The 19,140-nt window shown below is 41.6% G+C and overlaps 1 protein-coding gene across 2 annotated transcripts in view; it reads left to right on the top strand.

Moving 5' to 3' along the window:
• Positions 1-19,140, top strand: part of cwc27 (CWC27 spliceosome associated cyclophilin) — a 62,454-nt gene that overhangs the window by 5,044 nt on the left and 38,270 nt on the right. For both annotated transcript variants that reach the window (XM_015943097.3, XM_015943098.3), the window contains exons 4-10: positions 110-253; positions 3,021-3,119; positions 3,201-3,304; positions 12,264-12,333; positions 16,115-16,194; positions 16,281-16,317; positions 16,393-16,565. In XM_015943097.3, the coding sequence (XP_015798583.1) occupies positions 110-253; positions 3,021-3,119; positions 3,201-3,304; positions 12,264-12,333; positions 16,115-16,194; positions 16,281-16,317; positions 16,393-16,565 (707 nt within the window). The remainder of the gene's footprint in view (positions 1-109; positions 254-3,020; positions 3,120-3,200; positions 3,305-12,263; positions 12,334-16,114; positions 16,195-16,280; positions 16,318-16,392; positions 16,566-19,140) is intronic.

Here is a 19,140-nt window from a genome sequence, read left to right as displayed (position 1 = left end):
TCATCTAAAAACATTGAACTGCCTGTTGAAATTTAAAAAGTATCTAATGGATGCCACAGAGACCAATAAAAATGTGAAAATCTTAAAGCATCCTTTTTTTAACTCATAGGATGAGTTTCACACCAGACTGCGCTTCCTTCGGAGGGGGTTGGTTGCCATGGCAAACGCTGGACCACATGACAATGGTAGTCAGTTTTTTTTCACCCTGGGACGTGCAGACGAGCTCAATAATAAGCACACAATATTTGGCAAGGTAAGTCTGAGAAGCTGTTAAATCTCTTAAAGGGATACTCAGCAGTTTTGCTTGCTTTTAGCAGCCCCTAGTGTCCGTTATGAATTCTCTGTGGTTAAACCAAAAAGGAGAATTTTCTTCTCGCTGTGAGTTCGTAAAATTTTCATATTTTAAATTGTTTTCTTCAGCCAGTATGTACAAAAATTACTTTTTACAGGGTTAATGGAATGATGCTCAGACCCACACCGCACTCTGTGGCCAGAGTAACGCATTTGCAACTTCAGAGTGCCAGGCTGCCTCCTGTTAAAGTTAGAAAAAATTGAGCTTACATTCCTGGCACTGCAGTCTGCTTTCAGCAAGTTTCCTGCATGTTTAAGATCATAAACACAGCTGATTTGTTTCATTTCGTGATGAAACATTCCTGTAGAAACAAATGAAGGCTGGGGAGACGTTTCAGCTGTTAGATTAAGGTGTTGGAAAGAAAAACGCACAGCGAGGAGATAGGCTTCATTTTTGGTGTAACCACAGGGAAATTATAACAGACACAAGGGGGTGCTAAAAGCAAGCAAAACTGCCAAGTGTGTCTTTAATCTGACTGCTGAAATGTCTCCTCAGCTTTCATTAGTTTCTACAGAAATGATCCATCACAAAATCAAACAAATCAGCTGTGTTCACGATCTAAACCATGCATGAAATGTGTTGGAAGCAGATTCCAGCTCCACTGTCAGTTCCACTCCAGTCCACATCTCCCTCCACCAGCAGGGAGCGTCCGCCAACTATGAAGTTGCAAGTGTGGTATTCTGGCCACAGAGAGCAGTGGGGTCTGAGTGACACTTCATTAACTCATTCACTGCCAGCCGTTTCCTGATCGATAAAGCCCTTCGCTGCCGGCGTTTCTCGTTGTTTTTACTGTTTTTTTAAGAGTCACAGAACGTTGCGCGCTAGTATGATGTCAACGCCAAAACAACCAAAACAAAGCGGAGACTCACCTCTTACATCAGGAAGAATCCGCATGTTTTGAGGGTTTTCCGTTCTTTCATAATCTGTTGTTTAATTGTGATCGGCAGAAGCTTTTCTTCTTTGCGCCTCACTTTTTTTTACAGGAACGGCCCAAAAGGATCTCCTAACACATGGATTTTCTGCTTCCTGATCACGTGACCTGTGACGTATGCAGATGAAGATCGGCTTTAGAGCGGAGATGTTTGTTCTCTTGGTGCGGGGGCTCGTTCCGACGCCTACACAGTAAAAAATGCAAATGACGACTTTAGTCGTCATTGGCAGTGAATGAGTTAACCTCGTAAAGGGTCATTTTAGCACACACTGGCTCAAGTTTTTAAAATATGAAAGAATTGCATTGTATGCCTTTAAGAGATCAGCATGTGTTAATGAATGCTCTGGTTATACAAGTGAAACTCAAACTATTAGAGTATGGTCTAAAAGTTCATTTATTTATACACAATAACATAGGGCTGGGCGATATGTCCTAAAATCATTATCACAATATATTAAGGATTTCACCGCGATAACGGTAAATGGACGATAACTACAGGTATGCACAGAAACAAAGATGGAGCTGCCACATGTATCGCGTTGAGTCACATTTTTACGTGACTCAAGGTGGTACAGCTTGTTAAAAGGACATGAACGTTGCCGACCTACACATCTTTTCACTTTTTTATTATCAGATTTATTGACATGGGAAAAATGATCTTGATAAAAGTCAGAAATTTCGATAATGATACATTTTTCATTTATTGCCCAGCCCTACAAAAACATCATTGCAATCCTCAGCATGTGCTCTATACTTGTGCAATTCCAGATGTACATCTGTGTTCATAATGCTGCATAGTTCTGGAAACCCAAGTTTACTTTTTATTTGTTGTTTTTAGTGGTTGAAGCTTACTGCCTTTGTGTAGTCTCCTATCATTTTGTTATTATCTTCTTCCTTATTAAGTGTATGTGCTGCTGTGGCTTGTTAAACTCCCCACTGTGGGATTAATAGCCTATTCTATTTCAACTTAAAGTGACAATGTGTAGTTTTTACTATTAATCTCTGGAAATATCCATTGAAATATTGTTGTAAGTGAATTAAAAGATACCCAGTTGTTAAAAAATATTGGCAAAAAATCAGGTCTAAAATGCATGGAACGGGTTTAAGTCTCTTTTTCCTCCTACGGAAGCCTGTGAGGACAAAAAGAATTCACTGATTTGTAACGAATGGTTACAAAACTTTCAGCATTAATAAATGTTGTTTTACACATTTACTTCTGCCAGTGATGAAAGGGAGTCTGATGTTCTTGTTATTTTGCTGGAGGATGCACTCCCAGGGATTTTTGACCCCAATGGCCGTCCGTTGGTAAGGTCTTACTTGAACACAAAAATACAGCTTTCTTGCAATGATTAAGGTATATTCTGGCCCCTATCGCCAGGGAAAATACACACGGTCACTTTAAACAGTCAACTAATCTATGAGACAGACTCATTCCATGCAAAACCAGATATTCCAAACCTTTATTTGTTATAATTGTGATTGTAGCTTACGGCTAATGAAAACCCCGCATTGAAAATCTCAGACAATTAGAATATTGTGAAAAAGTTCAATATCATAGATTCAGTGTCACGCTCTAATCAGCTACTGAATCCAGAACACTTGCAGAGGGTTGCTGAGCCTTTAGATGGTTTCTCAGTCTAAGATGAGTTACTGACATAAATGGACATTTACACCATATTCTAACTTTTCCATTTTCAGCTGTACTTGACAGGAAGGGCTTGTTTTTCCTTTCTGCAGGTCACCGGAGACACAATTTATAACATGCTCAGATTAGCAGAAGTTGAATGTGATGCTGACGAAAGGCCTCTGAATCCCCACAAGATAAGAACCACCGAGGTACATTTATTTAAACTCCTGTCTGGGTTTTTTATAATCTGTTGTTTGCACCAGCTGTTTTTGACTCTTTTTGTTGTTTAGGTGCTACACTCTCCTTTTGATGACATCGTACCTCGTGAAACAAAAAAAGGAAAAAAGGATAAAGACAAAGAGGAGGCAAAGAAATCCCAGTCAAAGGCCACAAAGTGAGTAGTCTGACTTCCTTTGTGTTTTTTTCAGTAACAAGGTCAGTTCTGCAGCTTATTTTTAGATTTGCTGCCAAACGTATATAAATTGTTTTTTATTAAAGTTCCGTCTTTTCCTGAAATCCATGAAAATGCTTTAATTTAGAGCAGTGGTTCCCAAACTTATTTAGCCGCGCACCCCCTTCTATGTCCCGACCATGTCGACGCACCCCCCCCCCCCCCGTCCCCACATCGGGGCATGGCTCTCTCTCTCTCTCTCTCTCTCTCTCTCTCTCTCTCTCTCTCTCTCTCTCTCTCTCTCTCTCTCTCTCTCTCTCTCTCTCTCTCTCTCTCTCTCTCTCTCTCTATACATATATATATATTTATATATATCAGATGTCAAGCTAAACAGACTGGGTTAAAAAAAATTCCCCATCACTTTCATTTTTTAAATAGTAATTAATAAACATTTGATACCATTACAATTTCCTTTGATTTCATTTTAAATAAATATTTAGAGTGCCCAGGTAGAACATAAACAATGCAATTTAACGGTTTTCTTAAAGTAGGAACGTTTAACCTGTGCGGCCAGAGCGCTCTCCTTCCTTCTGCTCTGCGTAAACCTGAGCTGATCACCTACTTGTGCGTAATCAAATGTCAATAGGGGACAAGATGTAGCCATGATGTTCACTTTTACCTCAGACCGACTTATTGCTGTTTTATGGTGTGGCTGAATCTGCGATCCGCTGCCACGCGGACTGGAATGACAAATGCTGCAGTAACATGAGATGTAGTCAGGTTCATGAGGAGTCACTGGCTGGAGCGGACCCGACTCATCCCAGAAGCTAATATCTTAATTTGACCTTGAATGAAAAATAACCTCTTAAAAGTTTTTATCGTGGTGGAGGCAGCGTTCATTTCTGCCTTCAGTCTGACTGCTCGCCGGAGTTAAAGCTGCGTGTGCGCTTATTGAATCTGTGTGCGTGTGTGTGTGCGCGCGCACGCGCGCGCGGCACAGCCGCTCAAGTCACCGCGTCTCGCGCTATTTAAACCAATGTTGTAAAATGACTTCTGCCCAGCCCAGATGTGCTCACTTGTGCACCTGTGAGCCGTGGTTCAGCCGGAACACGTCTGACCTCTGACAGACGCACTCTGAACTTCAGATCTTCAGATCTTCAGCACGCTGTCAATAGCCTGAATAGGAATCATTTCTTGTTATTTAGTTACATCCACAATATTCTGTGTGTGAGGTTTACAATGTCAGAACACTGCATGAGACAGGGTGTTAATTACAATCTGCCAGAATGACTCGCCACCTTCAGATTCCCCCAACACCGTTAAAAATGATCAAATACGGAACATATCGGCGTGCGCAGGCCAGAGTGCTGAAGCTCGGCGCATTGTTATTATGAAGCTAGGGCACATGTGGAGGACACGCACGCGCAAAAATATACTTGTTTTCAATTACATTTATTGTGCCCACTTACTTTTTCTTAGGCCCACCCACAAATGAGTTTCTACGCTAATGGTGACATGTGACAGACTTCTCTGAGCTCCGCAGCCATTACACTTTTCACCTCGCGCACCCCCTAGCGGCAGCTCGCGCACCCCTGGGGGTGCGCGCACCACACTTTGGGAATCCCTGATTTAGAGGAATCTCCAGGGTGTTGAATTTATAAACCAAGTGTCTGAAACTAGTGCTGACATTGGTTGTAGCCAGTACTTAATTTGTAAATCAAACGTTCCCGGAACGCAAATACTGACGTCAAACCAAAGTTCACTGAAGGCAAAACAGATGCCGAACACGCACCGGGGATGGGGGTGGGGGGGTTGGGGTTGACACGTAATTAAAATTGCGCCCACATTTTCTAAGTTAACACACATCTCGTCAGTGGCGGACTGGTAATCGGGAGAAACGGCAGATTTCCTGGTGGCTTGGCCGTTAAACTGGCTCACTCAGTGATTGCCGGTCATGACGTGCGTAATATCTAAATGGTAAATCCGTCATGCAGCTCATCAGGGCATCTGCTGTCCTGGTGCTCGCACAAACTGAGCAAACTGGGCACAAAGACACCCCCTCCTCTCACTTTGTCGGGGTCTGGCAAAGCGCAGCAGACACCCACCGCCCCAGAGCGGCTAGTGCACCACCGCACCTTTGGCCCCAGAGGCAAAATGGACCTAGACGGACCAGGAAAGGTGGAGCAGAAAAGGAGAGATTGAAAAAGAATAAAGCTCTGGCCACAGATGCACGACCAGGCTGGCCTGCATGTGGTCATGTTGGGAGAACCGGTTTAAGGGGGAGTTTTTGGGCCAGTTTAATTATCGCGCAGCTCGCAATGCTGGGCACATGCGGTGGGTTGGGGAGGGAGAAACAGCGGCTGTCAGGAACGGATCACGCTGATTAGGTTCTGATGATCAGATTATCAGACTCATCCTTTAGGAACAGAGAGCAGTGCATTGGACCGGTACCAGCACCGCCGCCACTTCTAAAAATAACCTTTCAGCATGCCAGTACTTTTTCTAGGGTACAATGCATACCGGTAAATTTTCCAGGTATTCATTAGTTGAAATCTCAGAGATTTTCAAAAAGATATCTGTGTGTCCTCTAACATCAGTCATCCGCAGTCTGGCACGAGCTCCACGAAGGTCGCATTTTACGCAAAAGGCGCATCACTGCCGCGAGGTGCACCGCGCATCACCATCAGCAGCATCAGCTGACCAACCAGTGGTTAAACGCTCTGACAGGCAGGTACATCCATGGAGGAGAGACGGTTTCTAAACGGAAATATGGATCGTGAGCAAACACAAGATATAAAAGGAGTGTGCTTCACTTGAAATGTTGTGGCCATAAACATCCAGCTGCTGCTGATCATGAGACAGATGAGATGATAATTCTGACCTGGACTGATCTGGATTAGATTTCACGTCAGCCCTAATGATCATTTATGACATTTCTTGTTAAATGCATAAACCTTCACCTCTGGCTTATTTTGTCTTTGGTTCATAGCCTTTAAACCCCTAGTATTATTATTTGTTTTATATGATTATTATGAGGAAAACATCCATATATACTGGTCTGTCAGTTTATATGGATGTCAGAGATGTGTGCATCTGCAAAAGGCTTCTTCCGTTGTTGAGGCTGTCCATTTAATCTGTGCCTACTACGTTGTAAACCTAAATGACACTAATGATGCAGTCATTTAGCAATGGTGAGACCCCCCGCACTCACGCACGCACGCACGCACGCACGCACGCACGCACGCACACACACACACACACACACACACACACACACACACACACACACACACACCAGTTTCACGCCCAGGTGCTGCTCCAGCTACCAGATCGGGCTCTGCTCCAGCCACCAGACCAGGCTCTACTGGGGAACTCGTGACTCCAGTCCACAGTGGAAACACACAACTTAGAGTCCACAAATCCTCTCAACACCAGCCACCAGGCCTGGCTACCACGCCCGGCTCAGCTGTCATCACCAGCTACCAGGCCAAGCTATCAGGATCCTTCTTCATCTGCTAGGCCTGGATCTGTCAGAATCGACACCAGGAACTACCTAGCCCAACTCCAGGTGCTGTACCTGGATCCATCTAAAATGTGCAGGATTTAACTGGGAGGTGGTTGATTGTGGTTGACTTGAACACATAGACTATAGTGGATGAGATGGCGCCACCAAGGAAAATGGAAAAACTTGAGGAGGATATAGAGGAGATAAAAACATCAGTGAATCGAATATCTGGAGAAAAGTCATCCTTGAGCAGACTGTTGGATGAAATTAAACAGCTCAAAAACTCAAAAGAGCACACGTCACCCCTCTGTTCATTGAGCTCCACTGGCTACCGCTAGCAGCACGCATCAAATTCAAATTGCTAACACTAGCATACAAAGTCCAAGATGGTACGGCTCCCATCTACCTGAATCCTCTTGCAAAGGCTTACGTCTCTGCCCGGTCGCTCCGGTCATCACAGGATCGTCGGCTAGCAGTGCCTACACCACGCTCAGGACAATCCAGACTCTTCTCATGCATCGTTCCACAAATGTGGAATGACCTACCAAGCACTAACAAAACAGGGGCTTCCTTTTCAATTTTCAAGAAACTCCTGAAGACCCTGCTCTTCAGAGAGCATCTTCTTAACTAGCACCTTCCTTGCACCCGTCCCCCCTCTCTACCGTCCACTCCTTTGTTCCCTCCTCTCCATGATTGATGTCAAGTTGTTGTTATTGTTGTTGTTAGCCTCAAGGGCAACTTGCCGATTATCACTTGTAAGTCGCTTTGGACAAAAGTGTCTGCTAAATACATAAACATAAACATGAAAACATCATAGTGGAAAAAGACAAACTTATTGAGAAGCTGGAACAACGAGTGGATGATGTTGAGCAACACTCTAGAATAGAGGATGTAGTAATATCCGGCTTGGAGACAAAGCATCGTTCGTATGCACGGGTGGTGGACTCAGATGGAGCTAGAGGAGAGAGTCTACCACCAGATGAACTACTAACATTGGAGCAGCAAGTCACAGACTTCTTCCATCAAAAAGGTATCAACATTCAACAGGACGAAATATCAAATTTTCATACTATTCCATTTAAACGTGGTAAAAATAAAACATCGACTAATAAAACATCGACTATTATAATAAGATTCACAAGCAGGAAACACAAAAATGACTTACTGAGGCAGGCAAAAAAAATTGAAAGGAACAAATGTCTACATAAATGAACATCTAACAAAAAAGAATGGTGACATCGCTAGGGAAGCAAGACTATTAAAAAAACAGAAACATATTGTTGCTACATGGGTCTGGAACTGCAGGGTATGGATAAGAGAAAAAGAAAGAACTAATGGTGTACAAATCAGAAACATTGATGACCTAAAAAAATACAAAACAGAATAGACAAGAGTGTGATAGTCGGGGTTCACAATAGCAAAAAATATATATAAAAACATAAATAAATAAATAATTTAATAAATAAATAAACATTCTATAATAGATTCAAATTACAAAATATATGACTTGGATAGTAAAATAGATGAAAGTTTACTTGATTTAAATATAAGTTGTGATTATTATGAAGAAGAAAATTTAAATAGTGGGGTAATTATGGAAGATACGCTATCACTCATCCATTTCAACAGTCAAAGTTTGTTTTGTAAGCTGCCAATAATAAGAGATTATCTAAGAAAATTTAAAAATCAATTCAGTGTGATTGCTATTACAGAGACTTGGCTTAATGATGACATTATGGATGATGTTCAAATAGATGGATATGAGCTTTATTTTGCAAATAGAAAAAATAAAAGAGGTGGTGGTGTTGCCTTGTTTATTAAATCAGATCTTAAGTGTAAATTAGTAGTAGAAATGACAGTGATGGAGGACAATGTTATAGAAATGGTGATAGTGGAAATTATTAATGAAAATGCAAAAACTATTTTAATTAGCTGTGTCTACAGGACACCTGGGTCTTGTGTCATGTAATTTACTGACAAGATGATGGAGCTGGCTGATCAAATTAGAAACAAAACCTGGTTAATTTGTGGAGATTTTAATATGAATTTAGAAAACCCTGAGGAACAAAGAATGTCAATGGACTTTGTTGATTTAATGTTTAGTTTAGGTTTATTCCCCCTGATTAATAAACCAACCAGAATCACATCTCACAGTGCTACGATCCTTGATAATATTTTCACAAACAAAAAGGATGATGTTATGAGGAGTGGGATACTGATGACCGATATTACTGACCATTTACCTGTTTTTGCTATATTTAAATATAAACATTTGTTCAATAAAAATATTACTATAAATTACGAAATAAATAAGTCCGTTAAAGCACTGGAAGCACTAAATAAAGATCTTAATAAACAAAACTGGAAAAAAGTATATGTCAAAGATGTCAACGCTGCATATACATCTGTTATGAAGTTATTGATGGAATCATATAATAAAAATTGTAAGTTAATAAAAAGTAATGGTAAAAGGAAAAACCAGTCATGGATGACTAAAGGAATAAAAAATGCTTGTGCAAAGAAAAATAAATTGTATAGGTGTTTCTTAAAATTGCAAACAAAAGAAGCTGAAGACAAATATAAAAAATATAAAAATAAATTAACAACGATAATTAGGAAACAAAAAAAGAATTACTATGGTGAACTATTGAATAAGAATAAAGATAACAAAAGCTACATGGGGAATAATACATAGTGTGACAAATAAAGATAAAACAAAATCAGTAATTCCTAATTACTTTGTCAAGGAGAATAAAGACATTCATAATGTTAAAGAAATCACTGATGAATTTAATGATTTTTTTTTGTAAATGTATGTGCGAATTTGGCAAGTAACAAACCAATAATAGAAGATAAACTGAAGACAGTAGTTTATAATGTTAAAGAATAAGGAACATTGTAAAAAGCAGTGGAAACAAACAATCAACTGATTATGAGGACTTGGATGTGATGACTGTAAAGGCTATAATCAAATCTGTTGATCCATTTACTTATGTCTGTAATCTGTCACTTTCAACAGGAATTTTCCCTGACACAATGAAAATTGCTAAGGTGGTTCCATTGTTTAAGGGTGGGGAGAAACACAATTACAGTCCAGTGTCACTGCTTCCACAGTTTTCCAAAATAATAAAAAAAAATATTTGTATCAAGGTTGGATAAATTCCTTGAAGAAAATAATATTTTAAATAATGAACAGTATGGTTTTAGGACCAAACATTCAACTGCAATGGCAATAATGGAACTAATAGGCAAAATATCTACAGCAATAGACAATAAAAACTACTTCATCAGTATATTTGTTGACTTGAAGAAAACTTTTGATGTTATCGATCACTCGAGGTTACTTCAGAAATTTCATCAGTATGGAATAAGAGGTGTGGCGCATCAATGGGTTAGAAGTTATTCAAAGAATAGAAAACAATTTGTCCAACTAAACAACACTAAATCAGAACTGCAGGAGATTAATTATGGTGTGCCAAAAGGGTCGGTCCTTGGACCTAAACTGTTCATACCATTTATTAATGATCTTGTAAGTGTATCTAAGCTACTCGGTACTGTTTCATTTGCTGATGACACAACATTGTTCTATTCAGGGTCAGATATTAATGAAGTAACTAGAGAGATAAATGATGAACTGATAAAAGTTAACAACTGGTTTGACATAAACAGACTTTCACTGAATTTTAATAAAACAAATTTTATATTGTTTAATGACAGAGACAACAAAGATGTTAAAATAAATGGAATGGACATTCAAAGGGTGAAAGAAACGAAATTTTTAGGAGTCATGTTTGATGAAGCTATAAGTCACACATAGGTTATATCAGAGGTAAAATTGCCAAAGCCATTGCAGTACTACATAAAGTTAAGTTTTTACTGAATAGTTCTGGATTGCTGACATTGTATAACTCACTAATTGTTCCATACTTGACTTACTGTGTAGAAAAATGGGGATCCACATGTAAAACTCATACACAACCACTGTTTATTCTACAGAAAAGAGCATTGAGAATCATTAATAACAATCACTATAGAGATCCATCCAATCCGTTATTCATCAAATATAAACTACTGAAATTTTATGATCTAGTGAATATGAAAATATTGCAAACTATGTATAAAGCTAAAACCAATACGTTACCCACCAACATTCAGAAAATGTTTGAAAAAAGAGTCCGTAATGATTTCATAAAAGGAACTGAAGTGTTTAAAAAAAACGAAATTTAGAACCAGAATGAAGGAAATGACTATCTCTGTAAATGGCGTGAGAATGTGGAACAACCTTACCAAAAACATAAAAGAATCAAAGTCACTAAATTTATTTTAAAAATGTATCAAATCAAGTGTATTACAGAACTATGATAACCTAAATTCAGTTGGTGTCTGATTAGGTCTGTAAGTTAAAATAATATAAAATTAATCTGTGTTTCGTTTTGTTTTGTTGTTTATTGAGAATTGTCTGGAAGCATTATTAAAAAGTTTGGTTTGTAAATAGGGGCAGATAATATAAGATATTTCTTCTTTCTGCCCCTTTTCATTCAAATTGTTTTTGTTGTTGTTTGTATATATATATATATTACACTGTCATGCTTGTGGTGTGATTCTCTTGACCCAGATGTCTTAAATTCAGGTGGATGATGGTGTCTGGCCTATTTCATCTAATGTGCAGAAGGCACGTTTAACAGAATAAAATAGAATTTCAGTTTATGCAACATAAGCAGAAATTATAGCAGCAGAACACAAGAGGGAAGAATCAGGGCACATGTGAAGTTTTAATTTAGTTGTTTTACACTTTTACATCAGTAGGCGCCCAACCTGACCCACTTTTAGTGTTTAGCGTGAATTGGGCGGTGGCCTGGTATGGTTTAAAAATTCCCAGCCTGAATTAATGTCCCAGTCCGCTTCCAGTTCCAGTGGCCGGAACGGTTCTTTCAAAATAAGATAGTTCCCGGATCTTGTTCCTGCAAGATCCGGCTCAAATTAAGCCCTGGTTGTAGCGCCATAACATTTATAAGACCAGTGGGTTCGTTCATGGTTTCAAATGTATATTTAAATTATTTATTATAGTTCTTTTCCAAATTAGTTTTCTAGGTGAAACAGTTTTTCCAAGAGGAACCTTCCCGAGGTTTACCTGAACCTGAATATGCACACTAAATAAAAACCGATGGTGTCCTGGTCTGTCAGGACATTTTCTTCTTAACTTTTTAGACATTCCTGTTTGTCTCTAGAGATTTTGATCAGAAACTTAAAAATTCAGATGAAACGCGTGCAAATTCCTTTCGGTTTTAGCCGCATTTTTACTACAATTATTTTATGTTTACTGGTCATTTTTTTGGTCAATCTACAGAAGCATATGGTTCTGGAAATTCCTAAAAACTCACCTTGACAGTGCTTAAATTAAGATTTTGGCAACGGTATAGAAAGCTTCTTCATCACTAACAAAAGATATTTTTGTAGGAACTTCAGTCTGTTATCATTTGGAGAAGAAGCTGAAGAAGAGGAGGAGATGGTGACTCAAGTTAGTCAGGTACTGATCAATTTTTTTAAATATACACCACAACGTCATTAAAGTCGTATGATTTTGGATTTGAAGATTTACTAAAATCCACAAATGACTGAAATGCATTGTTCACCAAGTCATGAGTTGCAAGAATGATTAGTGAAAGAAAATAGCAGCATTAGCAGGTGAGTTTTTTTTATCTTTATTTTTTGGGCTTTTGTGTTATTTGTATTGTACTGTATTATTGTTATTTGTATTGTCCGAAGCTGGGACCGCACGTATTGCTCCCTTTCCCAGTAGGGTATTTATTTCCTCTCTCATTACGGTTGCCGCTTCCAATCCCACGGTCGTGTTTACGACTGAGCGAAAACGTGGTGGTCTGACCCGGAACTGCAACCAGTAACCCATAGCAACCGTCCTCTCTACACATGGGGATGGGGCGCATGTGCGCCAGTGAGAGAAATGCTCTGTGAGACGACGGACCTGTCGTGTCACGGGCGGGGAGGTGCTGCCCTCTACCGGAGCGGGGAGAGACAGCTCTGTGAACTAACATGCCCTTAAGCACGCAGTTAATGGTTGATTTAGAGTTTTATGTTTTGTTTTTTCTTTATTAACACATTCTTTATTGAATAAACAATCGTTTGTTTTGGGGGGAAATGCTTGGGAGACTGTGTGGGGAACGCAGCGCCGTTTGGGGCTGGGGCCTCTGAACGCATGCACTGCATGGTCTGAAAACAGGCTGGATGTCTGCCTGCTCCGGAGGTCCAAATGGAGATGGTAGCTCGTTGCTAGGACGAGTGCGTCTTCTTCCGCCGAGACGAAGAGTCTCGCTTGAAGTTAGAGTGTGGGCCTTTGCTCCAGGCCGACTGACAAGGAGCTTGCAACTGGGTTTGTGGCTGCTGAGGCACATTTCCTGTGGCTGCAGGCGCATTCATCCTCTTGGTTGGTGGTGGGGTGGTCGTTGGTTTGTGTGAGCTCGGACCGGGCCTCCCTCTTGCGTCCCGTCTGGGACTGATGCAGCGGAGCACCTCGGTTTGTTTCTTTCGGAACTCAAACTTTGCTTGTATAGCGTCCAAGGACTGCCCAAAAAGTCCCTTAGAAGACACAGGCTCGTCTAAATACACAGCCCGGTCCCTGTCCGGGACATCCGAGACAGTTAGCCACAGGTGCCTCTGGGCTACCACTGTTGACGCTGTTCCTTTCCCCAGCGAGAGCGCTGCGCAGCAGGACGTATGAAGAGTGTAGTCAGCTGTTACTCGAATCTCGTTCAGTAGGGGAGTGAGGGGGCTGTCAGGAGGCACATGGCTGCCCAGTTCCAACAAGCACATAGCCTGATAAGTTTGCAGCATGGTAGCCGAAGTCAAGAGTCCGAGCGGTGGTCGCCTGAGCTTGGTAGATTTTTTCCAGCTGGGATGCTGAAAACCTGCAGGTGTTTGGAGGGCAGGGCTGCGGAGCCACTCGCACCCAGATTATGCGATGGTGCCAGATACGCTGCCAGAGATGGTTCCATTAAAGGAAGTTCAACCAGACCGGCTTTTTCAGCGCCCTCAAGGTCCACATATTGGGCAAAACCAGGCACGATAGTGCGTGTGGACAGTGGCGTGTTCCAGGAGGACTGTAGCTCCATCACAAAATTTGGGAACATGGGCAGCCGGTTCTTGACTGCAGCTGGCTCCGATGGGAGAAAAAACCCTGCAAGTCTGGAGGTTTTCTGGGCCAAAGGAGGAGCAGGCCATCCCACGTCCAGTTTTTCTGCAGCACGGCAGAAATGGGGAATAAACAACAGGTCGTCCTGGGTTACTGGAGAGGAGGCGGCAGCGGCGGTAAAAGACGCACACTGAGCCGCGGAGAAATCATCATCTCCAGATATACTCCGGTCATCCGTGTGGATGTCCAGAACATCGTCGTCCTCATCCTCTATTGGACTCATGTGTGGAGGAGCCAGGGAATCCTGATTCTTGGGTAGCCCTTCCATGAAGTCCATTTGGTCCGCCCAGTTGGAAGCGGGGACTGTGACCAGGCAGCCGCCCTCATCAAAGCCAGGTCTCTCGACTCGGAGAGCATAGGATCCTGTGTGGAGGCAGCAGCCTCCCCCAGGACCTTGAGAACAAACTTGACCCTGCTTTCCAGCATCAAGCGCTTAAGCTGGCTGCAGAACAAACATGTGTCCGGCTTTGTCAACGCTCTCCTGGTGTGGACAATACCTAGACAAACAGGGCAAGCTTCATGTAGATCCTTGTCGTGAAGCGTGAAGCCACATCCCTGCGGGCAGGGTCATATAGTGGATTTCTGCTTCTTTGGGTCAGACCTGGTGCTAATTGCGAACCACAAGGTCCATCAGCAAAGGTGTTGGCGAGGTTTAACGGTGCTACCGCTCTGCGAGTAGGCACACTTACCAGCAGGCAGAGGTCTAGTTCAACACGAACAGTTAAGTTAGCTCCAAAAAACAGCGAAGAAGAGTGATAACTAGCAGTAGCTAGCTAGCAAAGGTTGAGTGGGAGGTGTTCCAGCGAGGTGAAGAGCGTAAGAACTGGAGCATGATGTGTGAGTAGGGGTATTTATATGCAGATGGACCCTGCCCCCTATGTCACACGTCATGTGGCCTAAAGGCGTGATTAAAGGTGTCAGTCAGACCACGCGAGGGCATGATATCCCATACTATATGTGTTGTACCGAGTGAATCGACTGAAAGGGAACAGCTCAAGCTACTTTTCCATTCAGCAACAACTCAATATTACAGTGAAATGTGTGTGTGAAGTGAATAATGAGTCAATCGTGGCGTTTTACTTCATTTAATGAGTCGTTAAGAACTATCACAGCAAGACCGCAAAAAACTACACTTCCTATATTGTCAGATACCGTAATAAGTGTAGTAACTGGTCCCTGCCGTAAAACACCCAAGAGTGCTAACACCAGATATGACAATCTGTTCATCTACTTAAATAATAATAATAATTATAATAGTAATGCATTGAACTTATGTAGCGCTTTTCAAGACCCCCAAAGATGCTTTCACACACTCTCACATTCACACACTGCTAGTGATGGTAAGCTACTTGTAGCCACAGCCGCCCTGGGGAGGTCTGACAGAGGCGAGGCTGCCATTTGGCGCCGTCGGCCCCTCTGACCACCACTAACACAGGCGAGTTGGGTGAAGTGTCTTGCCCAGGGACACAACAGCAGGATACCCCTGGCGGGAGCTGGAATTGAACCCATGACCCTCCGATCATGAGGCAACCCGCTCTACCACCTGAGCTACTGCTGCCCCAATAAATAATAAATTACCCACACTTGTGTAGCACCTTTCAGAGTCAAAGGACTCCAAAGCGCTTTACACTGTAGTGCATCATTTATCCATTCACACACACACATTCATACACTGATGGTGATGAGCTACATTGTAGCTTCAGCTGCCCTGGGGCGCACTGACAGAGGTGAGGCTGCTGTTCACGGGCACCTCCAGTCTCTCTGACCACCACCAGCAGACAAGGCAGGTTAAGTGTCTTACCCAAGGACACAACAGCAGAAATCTCGGTCGGGAGTCAGGATTGATCCTTCAACCCTCTGATTATTGGACAACCTGCTCTGCCTCCTGAGCTACTGCTGCCCCTGCTTATCCACTTCCTGTGTATGATAACAGCCATGAAACTCACGCAACAGGAGTGAGAAAATTACTGTTTGCTTATAAAATGGCCAGCAGTAACCTATTTTGACCACAGGATGTCAGTTTTACATCATTCTTACATATTTCACTTATAGGTTTATGTGTAAGTAAAAAAAAAAGTGTCAAATTTTTCCATTTCTTCAGACATTTAAAGGAAAAAGCAAAAGCAGCCACGACCTTCTGAAGGACGATCCCAGACTGAGCTCAGTTCCAGCTGTTGATAAGTATGAGTCGTAAATTATTAATTTATCACCACTAACCTGGAATTCTTGCTCTCTAATGCTAAAGTCGAGTTCCCTTACTTTTAAAGAGACAAAGAGAAGGGGGCATCTGGAAACGACAGTGATGTAAGTGTAAAGGAAAACTCAAAAGATGTTCACAGCTCTGAGTTTGTGTTTTAATTCCACCCTTTCTTTCTTCAGTCAGACAACGAGGCATATGATGATGAGGATGACGCATGTGCAGATGAAGAGCATGATCCAGAAAGGAAGAAGAAGATAAGAGAACTGGTCAGTAAAAAGCTCAAGAAAGAAAAAGGAGCCGAGAGCTCAGCTGAGCCCAGAGAGGAGGAGCCTGGGAAGAAAACCAGTCGCAGGTACGGTTTTTAGTTAGAAAAACTTAGCAGGTTCTCCACATTCTGCTTTAAAACATGTAATATACTACTATGGCCTGATGGGGGCACTGCTGGCCTGTTGAACACATAAGCCACATCCTAAGAACTTGTGGGATGAATGCAAAATAAGCTTCACTAACAAAGCAGTCAGTCTTCAAAGAAACACATTTAGACTCATTTCTATGACTCAGAGGGGAAATAATGTGTTCATCAATGTCTGTTCTGTTTTCTTTTGACGAGATCAAGACTGTTTGTCTGAGCTATAATTTAAAATCCTGGTATATGCATCTTAAAATCAAATGAGACCGTCTAAAGTTCATTTCAGAGAAAGTTTGATAAGTTTGAGTTGGAAATAACTGTTAGCTGTGCCAGCCCTACCTTTAAAGTCTACGTAAACATGAAGGATAAAGAGGGATTTTTATCCAGGTCTTAAAAACAATCTTAAGCTTGTTAATCAAACCACTCTGTGGCAGAGAGTAACCTCCTGAACATCCATCTTTCGTCTGGTTGGGTTCGGATGGGGTTGTGGTTTGTTTGCTAAAATATTTTGATGTGCACAAAGGAATGTGTTTTTTACAGTTTAAAACAGCTGCTATGCAAAACGCCATTACTTAGAGGAACACATTTTGTTTGTCATGTGGAGCTGGAGAGAGAATATGGAAAAAATGTAATTAATTCAGTTGTGTAGGGAAAACAAGCAAACTGCTGGTGATGCTCTTTAAACTGTAATATAGTTTAGGTTGGGTGTTTTTAAGGCACCCTTATTGCTAAACTCCTGTCTCAGTCAGAATTTTGTTTGTTTTTCCTCCTGCTTTGGAAATAAATACAAAAATTAGCAAAAAAAAGTTGTTAAAGTTTCTTCATAAACTATAACAGGGTACCCAGCAGCTCTCCAGCTCTATATCTGACCCATATATACCACTATATCTGCTGATATTTACATGCTTACCATAGATCCTCATTCACAGTAAACCCAGTGATACCTAATGTCGTTTGGGAAGAGCAGAGTTGACCTCAGAGTTTATTGGCTGTTTTTAGCACTGGACATCTTGCCACACTTTCCTCCTTGCACCCTGCTCCTGACACGTCTCCCTGCTGACCTCAGGCAGCACAGAATACTGAAGTCCTGACCCAGGTTGCAAACTGTGATCAGTTTTTTAGTCAGAAGTTTGCAAATTCAGATTTGTTGTTGCCGACTTTTGGTGATGTTAGACGGACATCAACAGCTACAACTATTACTCTTTCTCTGCTTAAGTCATTGTTAGTTTTAAAACACAGCTCTGCTTTTATTTTCTTTCAGCTGAAAAGTCAAACAGTGATGAAGTCACTTCACTTCAGATATAAAATGTCTAAACTATTTAAGACTGACATTTTGATTTTCCACTGGTTCTCATCAGAGAAAGGCCCAATTATAATCTAGCAATATTTAGAAACTTTACTCTCATATTCTTAATTGAATGCACTATTGGCTACTTTTTGCCATGCTGATGGTTTATTTTGGGGTCATCATTCTTAGAGGTCAGAATTTAAAATATATTCTTTTACCACATTTGGTAAAGTCATCCGTAGTCCCTGAAATGTCAAAGTTTCACAGCCCATAAAGGGCTATCTGCTAACACACATCCATCCATTTTTGCCCGCTTCTTTGGAGTCGGTTCGCGGGGGCAGCAGCTTAAGCTGAGAGGCCCAGACTTCCCTCTCCCCAGCTACTTGGGCCAGCTCCTACAGAGGAATCTTAATGTGTTCCCTGGCCAGCCGAGAGACATAATCCCTCCAGGGAGGCGTCCAGGTGGCATCCTTACCAGATGCCCGAGTAGGAATGGGTACCGAATTCGGTACTTTTTAAGGTATCGACCGAATTCCACAGTACCGACCGAGCACCGATTCACTTCATTTGAAACGGTGCCTCATTTCGGTACCGTCCTTCACAACGAGAACTTGCCTAGACAGCTGCGCATGCGCAAGAGCGTTACGTCGTTGGTCGCTGCAAGCGAGTTGTAAACAGAGCAGCATGGTAGAAAGAACGCACGCTAAAGCTTGGGTCCACTTCACTAAATGTGATGGGTAACTGGGTGATGATGAAACCAGCGACAATGATCTAAGTGAGGCATCCTCATCCTAATCTGCTCCGGTAGGTAAATAAAATGTTTAAGATAACATTAGCTTGATTTGTTAGCTTCCGTTTCACTAATGGTGCGTTTGCTTTCTCCTCGGAACTCCGAAATTCCGACTAGAAGAACATGAACGCGCTCTAAAGTTTGGCTTCACTTTACTAAATGCGACGGGTGATTGGGTGAAGATGAAACCAGTGACAACGATTTAAGTGTGAGGCATCATCGTTTAAATCTGCTCCAGCAGTTAAGTAAACTGTTAAAGATAACATTAGCTTGATATGTTAGCTTCCTATGCCACCATTGTTATCAGCTAATGGTGCGTTCACTTTCTCCTCGGAAATTCTAACTTCCCAGTAGGAAAAATCAATTGAAAAAGGACAGTAAAAGGAATGAATATACACAGTAAAGTTAGTTCACAGTAAAGATGTTTGCTTCAGTTTAAT

This window comes from Nothobranchius furzeri, chromosome 6, assembly GCF_043380555.1.
Source record: "Nothobranchius furzeri strain GRZ-AD chromosome 6, NfurGRZ-RIMD1, whole genome shotgun sequence".
Classification (NCBI taxonomy): Eukaryota; Metazoa; Chordata; class Actinopteri; order Cyprinodontiformes; family Nothobranchiidae; genus Nothobranchius; species Nothobranchius furzeri.
The sequence above is the reverse complement of the archived record's forward strand: the minus strand, read 5'-3'. Positions and strand labels throughout refer to the sequence as shown.